Source organism: Primulina tabacum, chromosome 4, assembly GCF_025594145.1.
Source record: "Primulina tabacum isolate GXHZ01 chromosome 4, ASM2559414v2, whole genome shotgun sequence".
Classification (NCBI taxonomy): domain Eukaryota; kingdom Viridiplantae; phylum Streptophyta; class Magnoliopsida; order Lamiales; family Gesneriaceae; genus Primulina; species Primulina tabacum.
In genome coordinates, this window is record NC_134553.1 from 30,266,303 (window position 1) to 30,279,007 (window position 12,705).

The 12,705-nt window shown below is 34.2% G+C and overlaps 1 protein-coding gene across 1 annotated transcript; it reads right to left on the minus strand.

The window, feature by feature from the left end:
- Positions 1–4,039: 4,039 nt before the first annotated feature.
- Positions 4,040–11,260, minus strand: LOC142543205 (altered inheritance rate of mitochondria protein 25). Its single transcript, XM_075650313.1, has 12 exons — positions 11,083–11,260; positions 10,114–10,738; positions 8,900–8,986; positions 7,566–7,607; positions 7,402–7,446; positions 6,883–6,948; positions 6,727–6,783; positions 6,556–6,617; positions 5,814–5,934; positions 5,439–5,510; positions 5,252–5,358; positions 4,040–4,296 (listed from the first exon to the last, which is right to left on the minus strand). Exons 2-12 carry the CDS (start codon positions 10,666–10,668, stop codon positions 4,266–4,268), a joined length of 1,245 nt encoding a protein of 414 aa, XP_075506428.1. The 5' UTR covers positions 10,669–10,738; positions 11,083–11,260; the 3' UTR covers positions 4,040–4,265.
- Between the last annotated feature and the right edge of the window lie 1,445 nt (positions 11,261–12,705).

Below are 12,705 nucleotides of genomic sequence, written 5' to 3' on the forward strand. Positions count from 1 at the left end.
CCCTTAACATTGTTTGAAATTGAAGATCGTCAACCATTATACCTGCAAGAAAAGGTTAGTATAAAACAATAAAAGAATAAAGTTTCCTCACCACAAATTCTCACTAGTCACTCCAATGAAAATTCACTTGCACTCGTCTTTTCCCTCACCACAAAACCTCACAAATCACTCCAATGAAAATTCACTCCACTCAAATATGTTCACTCAATTGAGAATTCTCAAGGGGGCGCTTAAGTCTCATGGCTTCCACGTATCAAACTTATGAGATCAATCCTGTGACGCTTGAAATTCGACTCACTTAGACCACACAAGAACAAGCAACTCTGGAAATTGACTAGAATGCGACTAAATGACAAGGACAAACTTAACGCTAGAATATAAGCGCTAAAATTCCAACAAACACCCGATTCAAATTTTTTTTTTTCCGAAATTTTTTTCGAGTGAACAGTAACTCCGGCGGATGAACAGTAATTCCGGCGTGAACAATTTCGTGAATAATTTCGGCGTATGAACAGTAACTCCGCCAGATGAACAGTAATTTCGACGATGATGAACATTATCTCGGCTGATGAATAGTGCCGTGAACAGTAAATCCGGCAATAAACAGTAATTTCAGCGACGATGAACAGTATTCGGCGATTGAATAGTGCCGTGAACAGTAATCTGGCGATGAACAGTAATTTCGGATATGAACAGTACTTCGCGATTTTTTTTTTTTTTGAATTCAACAAATCCGTAGAAATCGCTACACGAAAATCGGTATTGAAAATCCTACGAAGAATTGAATGGATACGCTTACTTGAATCAAAAACCAAAAGCTCTGATACCACCTGATGCGATCCCGCCCATGAGATCTTTGATTTGTCCCGATCTTTGAAACAAGTAATTGATAGGTGTGATAATCGCCTCTAGATCACACGGTCTAGCAACAATTAATCAACGATAGAAACAATCTCGTTCAAGAGAACCTCCAAAGAACACGTCCTTGGCAACCCTCGTGATATTCGATTGACAAACGCACAAAAGATAAATCTTTTGATAAGTTTGATTTGATACGACGCAAAAGTTATAACGAAACTTGAGCTTGTTTTGAGAGAATTCTCAAAGAAAAGTTTTATAAACTCAATCAATAATGAAAAAAAGTTGTTTACAATGATGAAACTTTCGAGTATATATTGTCTCAAAAATCAAAAGATATCAAATCTACTTGCCAAAATAATTAAAACTCTAAAAAGGAAAAAATATTCTCGCCCAAACGTAAAGGGCACGGACCCCGTGTAGGCCTCCGGATGAGGGTCCGTGTACACTCGGCAAAATTACTCTCCGGGAAAACAATAGACATGGACCCCGTGTACAGGTCCGTGCTCGGGTCCGTGTAGGCTCGGCCGTCTCCAACAATGCTTGAATGATATTCCTTTGGCCTCCCGACGTACTCCCATGCATCACGACCCCTTCGGCACTTTGCTCCTTGCACGTAAGCCCTCCTCGCCTGCTCATAAACCCATTAACTGCTACCATGATCGCATCAAGACCTATTTTCAAAAATCATAATTAAATACATCATATATTAAATAATTAAAAATAATCATTTAATAAAAACATTTTTCCTGAATATCCTCGGTCTCCGTTCCTCGTTCGAGCGTGAAGTGCAACTTAAAACCCTAATGCATGAAACTTTAAAATAACCCATGAAATAAACACTTATCCATGCAATATTCATGCATTAAACACATATTTTAAATAAAACCCTAGATTGCATGAAGTCGGGTTACGTAGTTCGAATTTCCTAGACCTTACAGAATGTATGGTAAGTAAAAGAAGCAGTTACTCCTTATCTTTTTTACGCTATTTCATCTGAACTATTTATTTCTTCTTCTAGTGAATGATGACATTTCCCTTATGATGGAGGAATTCCTTCATGTTTCTCAGTACTCTTTGGAGGCATTGTTGTCCAACCGAGCATATGCCAATTTGTTTATCACAAAAACTTGCAAGCATGTAAGGCATGTGATCATGCCAAATGTGAAATGATCTAAATTCTTCATCAAGCATTGTGTGTCCCGATTCGACTGTTCGTTATAATTCATTTAATATGACTTCAAAGTTAATAATATAAATTGAGGAATATGATGAAATTATATAGAGAATTTATGAACAACATCAACTCTAATTATGTTATGAACATGTGCAATAATTTTACAAGAAGAATGAAAGAACATGTTGAAGATAAAATAAATTTGAAAACTGGTAATTGAAAGATAAATACAAATAATTGAGGGAAGTCTGGAGAAATTTTTCTGTAGTTTTTTGTTGATTTTTTGTCGAGAGAGTCTTCTGAGTATTCATTTATGTTTTTGTTCAACTCTTTCCAGCGGTTTGGCCATCTTCCACAATTGTTCAAAGTGGATCGTGGCTCAGCTTCTTCAAACGTGTGCATCAATTGATTTCTTTATAGACTTGACAACTGGGTTTCTCACATTTGAAGGACTCTTATCGCTGGTGGGCTTCATAGAATTTGGGATCAACACTATGAAACGTCTCAACTCTTGACTTTTCGTAAAATTGCACGATTTACCCTTGATAACATGTTTTTTTTTCTACAAATCAATTTTTTAATAATATTACGTCGAATGTACAAAAATGTCCTTTATTAATCCTTGATATTTTTACAAATCCACACAACATATGCATAGAATAAATTTTTAAATCCACGCAACAAGATTGTGCAAGAATAAATGGAATTTTCAACAAAGATTATATAGTTTCTTGCGGAGGGAAATCTTAACTCAATGTTGGACTTCACATGACCCATTCAACATAATATCTTTTAAATGTACAAAAATATATTCAAAAAATTTTTAAATGATTTTTTCTTACAAATAAATTTTTGAATAATATTGCGTCGAATGTACAAAAATTCCCTTTATTAATCCTTGATATTTTTACAAATCCACATGTAACGACCCATTACAGGCCCAGTGGACCGTCCATACGGGGACCACTGCCCCGATCGACCCAAGGCTATCCCGATCTTGGGATCCCTCAAAAGGATCTTTTCCCTCACGGGCTTTCCATAGGCGTCGTACGGGTTAGTGGGCCGTATGGGCGGTCCAGTGGGCCTGTAATGGGTCGTTACACACACAACATATGCATAGAATAAATTTTCAAATCCACGCAACAAGATTGTGCAAGAATAAATGGAATTTTCGACAAAGATTATATAGTTTCTTGCGGAGGGAAATCTTAATTCAATGTTGGACTTCACATGACCCATTCAACATAATATCTTTTAAATGTACAAAAATGTATACACAAATCTTTTAAATGATTTTTTCTTACAAATCAGTTTTTAATAATATTACGTCGAATGTACGAAAATGCCCTTTATTAATCCTTGATATTTTTACAAATCCACCCAACATATGCGTAGAATAAATTTTCAAATCCACGCAACAAGATTGTGCAAGAATAAATGGAATTTTCGACAAAGATTATATAGTTTGTTGCGGAGGAAAATCTTAACTCAATGTTAGACTTCACATTACCCATTCAATATAATATCTTTTAAAATTTGGTTTCTCAGCCACAACACAAGCTTATGTACAAAAAATGCATTAACAAGGATAAATCGCATAATTTTTATTAAAAAAAAAATCAAGGGCTCATTTTTTTGAGAGTGAAATACGTACGTTTAATTTTTCATGTAGGGTTTTGATGGAAAAATAGTCATTGAATTTTTAACTCATTTAATTTTTAAAACAGTTAAAGGTAAAAGAATTTGAGTAAAAACATGATTTCTCTTAAAACCATCAAAACACGGTATGCTCATCGGGCCGACTCGCCTCCCACATTAAATAGAAAGTGAAGTTGGCAATATCCCAAAACCAAAATGCAGGCCGCCAAATCTAACGGTGGTTGCGACCTACCCTGCTTAGTCCCATCAAATTCAATACAAATTTGGCTTTAACCCGTCGGACAGGCCTACCCCATCCCGCTATTAAAAATAGATAGGTTGAATTGGTAATTTTGTAACCCGCCCTAACCTCAAATTGACCGTGGTAATTTCTGTGGCACGCCAATCTCAAAAAGCACAATATTATGTATGCATACAAACACAAGATATACTCTTGTTTTCAGTCTGTTTTCAATATCAATGACTTCTGAATCACATTACGTTCAGAAAATGTCGTCACAATAATCGAACTTGAATTAATGATAGTAATCATTCTGCATATCTTCAACAGACTGTTGGGTGTACACTCTTTTTAGTCATCCACGACCATAAAAGGAAATCCCCTGCAAAGAGAGTCGAGATTAACTACTTAACAAGATAATCCAATTTTTACTAACATTCATCAATTGAATCAATCACGAAAACCAATTTGGATGGATGATAGTTTTACTTGCCCCCTTAATTTGTAATATCGTATCCAATCAATAAATTAAATATTTGAACTACCATTAGATATCGCTTGTCACGTGAAATGAGATGATAAAATATTCATAACATAAATATAATAAATTGAAAGATATGAATAACTTAATTATTTTCAACTCTAGTTATTGTGAAACTCGCGCCAAGTAGCTGGAGAGCATGGATGGAAACTAGGAAATGAAATTTTATCATTCGCATAAATGGTGCCTTATAAAAGGGAACATCACAAACGACATGCACAACTAGAATGCCATAGATATGGATGGATTTGTAGAACAAGAAGCATACAAAAACTATAATACAGTGTGTTTGCATACAGTTAATAATAGCAGAAAATAAGATAGTGATAGACATACATAGCCCGAAAATTATACGAGGGCTAACAATTACAGGGATGACTACTTATTGGCAAATTATTTAAGCAAAATTATTTCTATAAGATATCAGAAAACATGGTGCAATACGCACATAGAGGACAACAAAATCCCAATAGACAAGGGAAAATTTCAAAAGGGGTGAAGAGGGAAATTCTGTTGTTCTTTTCCTCCCTCGGAGAAGGAAAATATCATTAGCTTTGTAGAAAAGGTTATTTAGATATCATAACTCATAGATCAAAATAAGTCATCAAAACATAAGAAAATTTCAGTTTGCGACAAAATAGCCTAGATCAGGAAGCGCGTGCCAATTTTTCTTTTTCTTTTCCTTAACATAACTTCATATGGTTTACATGGGTGGTGGTGTTGCCAGGTTTAGTTGAAAAGCATTTGATTTTCTATGTCTAGTACTTAGAGAAGAAATATTGATTAATTATCTCACCAGCCTCCATGCCTGGAGAAGTAGTCATTATCAAGTGAAACAGCAAGCGCCACAGCTACTGCTCTCTTTGACAGAGTCAATGGACGAGTTACACTCAATTCTTGGATCTACAAAACACAGATGCATAATTCAGGGGAAAAAATCACATATATATGAAAAGGTAAGGACTATTTATGTGCTGATTTACCCCCAGAGAAGGACCAACACCAGAATCAGCACTTCCAAATCTAATTACATACTGACCAGCATCTGTGAAAATCTGCATTCAATGAGCAGAAATAACTTTGAGACTTTACCAGCTTTTTTTTTTTGGAAACGAGAAGTAAATTTTAGTGATAAGAGTTCAGCAACAATTCATGTGTCAGCTTAAGCAGCCTACCACATAACTACACCCATCCATTCTAAAGCAACTGAGGGTTAATAAATAACTTTTAACTCAAACTAAACAGTTGTGTAAGACAGTAATGTGTACAAACAATTTTCACTTTCTAACATTATAAAACGGAGTTTCTCATCTCTTACTCAATTTAAGTTAATTATTCGGTTTAAGCAAGGAAACAACCTCAAATCCAAAACCCCTCCAATCACGATCAATTTCAGCCAACACATTTCCATCAATGTCCTTCAAAGTGAATGTCCAGTTCCAAAAGCCAGGATTTTCAACCACCGCAAACTGCTTATTTCTAAAACACAGAAAAACCCTACAATTTTGTTAGAATTCCAACTAGTTTCTAAAATTAAGATGAGACAGAAAAGTTAATTGCGACGGTTGAGAAAAATAACTAGAATTATAGTTTTAGCACCGAGTCAAATAACAGGATTAAAAGTTGAACTCTTACAGCAGTCGACCAATAAATCTGGTGGTGGCAAACCTAGTTTGCCAATTTTATAACGCCTGAGAGGTTGTAGCACAATCCCTCACTCTTGTACCTTTTTACCTCTTTAACAAAAAAGTACGAGGCCTTGACTTATTAACCTTAACTTGGCCATGGCTTTTTCAAAAGACAAACACAAACACTAGGGCCCCAGCCAAAAAAGTACAATTCCAGGCCAAAGTGAAAGAAAAAGAGAAATATTACGAATGAAACATCTTTGAAAATATATATGCAAAGAAACTGACTTTCAACATTCAGAATAAAGAAGGTATTAACTTTGATAAGAGTTTATGTAGTCTACAATTGTCAGACAATTATAACATGAATCCGGCAGTTTGAGTAGCTTACAGTTTAATAGCAGAATTATCCTCTGACCGACGAATAATACCACTGACATACACAATGGAATTGATCAATAAGAAACATTACCCCAAGTACAAATCATAAATTCTCCTCCAGAGATGCCATCTTCTGTGAACAACACCAACTTCCTAACAGAAATAATTTAAATTTCGAGAAGATAACTTTCAAGAATTTTTTCCATTATCTGGTCAAATACTATTTAAAAGCCACTGTTGAAGAATTTAAAATCAATCATACTTGCCCATTTATCTCTGTGTAAATTGAGCTGGTGATCCACCAAAAGGGCCTCCTGACCTACTTGCGTACAGTGAACAAAACCAATATGAAGAATAAGAACAAGCTTGGAGTTCTGGGTGGTGAAGAATGAACAAAGTAAATGTTAGAAGTCCTTACCCTAAAGAGCTCATTGCCTAAACCATCAGTTATGTAGGCTACAAAAGGGCGCCTCAATCGAAGCAACTACAAATCAATTATGATAAAAGCATGACAACCTCATCTTCTACAGAAAACATGGATTCCATCTAAAATAAAAGTTAACAAGCAGATACAGAAGACAAAGCCACAACTACACCAAATTAGTATTTCAATGAAGCAGGGTTTATTATTTTACCAGATGGTTTGCACAACGAACACCCATCAGACACAAACTTTGTCATCATATCACTACATCCAGAGAAACTGACGATAATGCAGTTCCAGACCAAAATTCTTACCATAACACATGTTTCCATTTTTCAAAGTAAAAATTTAACCAAACTGTATGATAAAAGAACTGGTGGAGGTACTAAAATCAAACATCATGATAAGGACACTGAAACTAAATTTATGATTGAACATCACGTCACAAAGAAAGGAGCAAATAGAACCCGAGGCTAGCAAATAAAGTGGTATGAAAAGCAAATTGCTGTCTACCTGTCTTGCGATGACGTTACTCTGCTCACGAATAAAACCTACAGGCTACAAAGAAATCATTACAAGTAAATTATTGCTACCCAACGCTATGTAAATATCTTATTTAAACCAAAATCAGATTAATGGTAGAGCAATGACTAAAACAAAATACAAAATCCACGTACTGACTGTGGGTAGAAGACATCCACCACAGCATAACGATTTTCCTGTAATTCCAAGATACTGTTATTTTTAACAAAAATGACGGGGAAACAAGGAATGAAACTTGAGGAAGATGTCTCAGACATCGGTAAAGATCAACTAGTAAATATTTTAGCCCATTAAGAATTGAGACATTATCTCAAAGCTCCTCATCATGGCAATTGAATACTGTTGAATACTAATGTACCTCTGAAATTTTTTTAGACATAATGTTGAGTAATATTAAGTCAATAAAGATACAACCAAGCACGACAAAGGGTAGTTTGATTTACAATATATGTGTACAAGCACCTTGTGTTAATTTTAAACAACTTAAGTGTAAAATTATGTTTTCGTATTCGGCCATTAAGCAGACCATTTTCATAATGTTACAAACGCTTTGCATGATGTAATTATCATACACTCAGATAAGACCATCCGAAACATATATCTAGTGTTCTGCAGGGTGTGTTGCAGTTTTAAAGCCCACACTTCTCCTTCAACTGTTATTTGGAGGGGTCTTTTTGAAGTATTAGTTATTGTGGAACAGAGACTTGGCAATTAGAGTTTAGGATCTAGGGCAACAAGAGTGAACAACAATCTTCTTCTTCTCTATTGGACAGGAAAATTGAAATTTCAGTTTATTTTTTATTCTTCTCAAAGAATCGCATAAATCTTTTTCCTTCAACAGCAATTTAGTTTCCCCATCCACTCTGAATATCTTTCTCGTTTTTAATTTATGATTGCCATCTCTGTTGAAATCAGATTCATTAATATTTAAATGCACAATATTTATCAGTTGAGATTAGTCATATGCAATTATTTTTCAACAGATCTTGTCTCTGGAAATTTCAAGTTGCTGATTATGCTAGTCAGATGTTTACTGAAAGCCATGAAAGTTAATATCCATAAATATTTCCTGTTCATCATAAATTCAATCATGGTGAACATATGTATTCAATATGAGAGAAGCACAAAGATTTGGGTATCACTGCAAATTTTACTAGGAAAACTAACATAATTCTCATAAATTTCACGTAGCAAAATGTGTGAGGAGCAAAATGAATTTGATTATTATTGGATCTGGGATAAATAAAAAATTTGAGCATGCATAAATATGTGTCTTGAGTTTATACATGCAAGAACAGAATATTGTTGAAAAATGGGTTATGCCCCAACATTCCTCCTCTGCTGGTCTTGGCAAGGAGTAGGTACAGACTTGTTGCTTATGACATAATAATCTATCTGTGATTTACAAGAAGAACAACAACAGGAATTCGTAGAACAGGACAGAAATAGATCAAGCTTCAAGAATCACCTGCTCAAAACCAAGAACCAAATTGGCCCACTCTATGTCCCTGGTAATCAGTAAATTGGATCTTGCAAGAAGAGGTTTAACTATAGCCTGAAACAAATTAGGAGAAAGTCATCGCCTCAGAAGATTGCAAGAATGTGAATGTCAGTTGAATGAGATGAACAAGAGGCTGATAAATCACTACAATTTACAGAAGTGATAATGCCTATAAATATGTACACTTATTAGATCATCAATCATATTTCATAATTCCTAGCTTTCACTTATTTATTGTACGCAATCAAATTCAAGGCACGTGGCTTGCCTCCTACACCAAAGTTTCGGATAGTAAATTTCAAATGCTTATCTGGTAATTACAATGAAACACAAAACACGAATCAGAATCCAATAAAAGTTGGATCAACATGTAAAATTGAAGATAAAAAAAACAGAGGAAACAGAAGCAATGCATCAACTAAAACAGTAAAGAAGTGGGAAGAAGCAGATCAAAATTGATATGTAACAAAATGCAAGGTATAATAAAGCTGTGAAATTATAGTGAGAAAGGTATCTTAAGGAACAGATAAACCAAAGCACTTAAAGAATATGCCCAACAAGAAAAATACCGCACGCTGGTCTATGTGATCGCTGTGAAGAAGTATGCATATTTCAAAACCTCTTGGCTCAAAAGCAGGAGACTCGAATATTAATTTTTGGGCTCTTTTCAAATTGTTTTCTCACAATTATGAATAAAAAAGGCCCAAATTTAGATTTATTTGAATAAACCGTGAGAGTAACAGGAAGCTAATTAATCACGTGATCAGCATAAAGAGTAATTAGTCTAACCCTCGTGTACATGAGTAATCACTAAGAAACAATTCTAAAATTAAGTTTCTGAGGAGTAATTAAAACCTTATATTGTGCAATTGTCCAAACTAAATGGATAGTATTAGACAAATATGAAATCGATCCTCAATTTAACACATGACATCAATAATTATCATGAGAAATCTACCCTCATAGTTTGTATACAATATCCTCAACACAGTTATTATTTTTCATTTTGTAAACAACGAAAAGGTGCAGTGCCATCGAAGAGAGTTACACAAGCAAGAAGATATTTTTGAAATAACTGACACACATCATGCACTAAACAGCTTCAGCAGAGCCAACCGCCTTTTTTTCAGAGTGAGAACTGGTTATGACTTGCGCATACCACAAGAGAAAGTTAACCTCACCTCTTCCGGAGACATTGGTTCCAATATACCAGTGGCAGACCGGCTGGTGGGTGGCTGCTTCCTGTCCGAGTTATCCTTGTAATAAGCCTTTTCAGCTGCAACAGATGCTCCTGAAAACAACCTTTCCAGCGGAACTTGTATAGAACCTTGGCCAGAAGAAAATGTTTGGGCGTGATCATAATATTTAAGTAATTTGTTTCTAGTTTTTCCAACTGACTTTGGCTTCTTTCGATCAGCAACCCAGAGTTGCACAAGAAAATCTCTAGTCAAGTCTAGATCTTCTTTCGCCCTCAGCAAGCATTGACTAGAAGTACATATTGAATGTTTCTGAGGAACCGAAACAATTTCCATACCACGATACGGCAGCTTAAAATTCCATGACATATTTCCATCCTGAGTGCATCCTCCCAGAAGCTGTAAAGATGAGAACCTCTTCTGAAAGGCCATAGCACACTTCAAATCCTTTTTCATCATCACACAATGAGATATGCTGTATCTGGCTCGCTCTAGTGCATTACACAATCCCTTCGACCAGTTCATTCGACCAAGAAGCATAGATAAGAAACTAGAAATTGATAACGAGGCTTTACTGGCTCCGACAAAGAAAGTTCGATTTTTAAGCAATCTACAGAAAAGAACCAAAATCAAACTATTAAAGGCTACTACCAGTGACATATTATATGCAGAATGTTGTGATCAATGGTTTAACGTGAAAATGAGGTATAAAACATATCAGCGTAACTCGCATTAAAATTGAACACCCACAAGCATTTCATTCACACAAATCAAAGCACACTCCTTACACTTAATAAAACTCCTAACATGGATTTACAGAAATCGAAGCCCCTTGCTTCCACTAAATGAATATAAAAAAGCCAACAAATGCATTTGAGTTTAGCGAAATCGAAGAGATAGAAAGGGAAAAACAGAACAAAAGTATGAGAAACTTTGTTAATCATTAGTTCTTACCATGTCTTACTGGGAGATTTTGGTAGAGTAGTAGAGTAATTTTTCTTCCGAGCTTTGCAGTTATTGGTATTTGGATTTTGGGGGATGACGGTATCAGAATCGACGGAATGCATAGAAAACTCTCGAAAATTGAAATGTAGGAAGACTTGGACTTGAACTTTGTTTAATTTAGGCGGAAACTCTAGTTGTTTGCTAAATATAGTGAGTAAAAATGATTTGACGGAATTTAAATGAGATTATTTTTTAAAATTCTAATTATATTATTAACTGCATTTATAAAATATTATATTTTATCATAATATTTGAACGACAAAAATATTTGAATGTATTTTTTATTTAAGATTTAGTAGTTAGGTAAATTTTTTTACAAATCAATATCCGATAACATTACAAACTTAATTTTAACTCTTTATAAAAACAAATTTACATTTTGATTCTTTAATTTTTTAAATAAATATATAATTTTCTCCATCAAAATAATTGTGTCTTCTCCATCTATCCAAACAGTACCTGTTATGGGTTTCAGATAATTGATTTTGTTTTATTAATATTACAAATGTGTAAAAAAAATATTATATTTTCGACCAATCACAAAAATTCAGCTTTTATTAGTCCTTTCATAAAAATGAATTGAGATGACTTCACTTATTCATGTCATTTATTTTTACAAAAACATGGTTTCTCACCCGTCATGAAGTAAGATTAACTACTTATTTTGACTTATAAAGTATCTATTTTGGTAGGGGTGTCAAAATCAAACACGACCCATCAACCCGACAAAGTTCAACCCGAAAAAAATCAGGTTTGGGTTTATGATTTTCGGGTTCGGATCAGATCGGGTTGGACCCGATTGCTGACCCGAAAAAAATGATCGGATTGGGTTGGGTTCTTGTCAGTCCGGATTGACCAGAAAATTTTAAATTTTTTTTTAAAAAAATTTAATTAATAAATATTGACTATATTTTTATACAATGTATGTTTGTAAAAATATTTATTGTATATTTATATCATAAATTTTCATAATTTATTATTTTTTTTAACATTTTTAGTTTTTAAATAATTGTTTATTTGATTCAGTAAATATAATTTATTTTTCTACAATTAAATTTTCAAATTTAAATCATATATACGACAGAGATTTTATTATTATGTGTTTAAATTAAAATATTATTATTATTTTTTTTGAATTTTAAGTAATTTTCTTTAAAAAAATTATAAAAAATTCAAAATCAAGTTCTACGGGTTTATCGTGTTGATTCAGGTTCAGGTTCGAGTTGAGAGTTTTAGGGTTGGCTCGGGTTCGGGTTGAGCATTTCTTGAATAGTACTGTTGCTCAACCAGACCCAACCCACCCGAATTGACACCCATATATTTTGGAGTTCCAGATGCTTGATTTGTATATTTGAATACTCCAAATGTGTAAGAAAATATTTTTGATACACTTGTCCCATATCTTAAAAATTAATGATTTAAAATGAGTTTATAATGGGCTTACAATGGACTTCTATAGCAACTTGTGTTAATCATTTTCGTAAAAAACAAGGACGAATACGAAGTAGTTGCTAAAGGGGCCCACTGTGCAGTCACGCAGGCGCAGGCCCGGGCTCGAGGCATGACAGAATG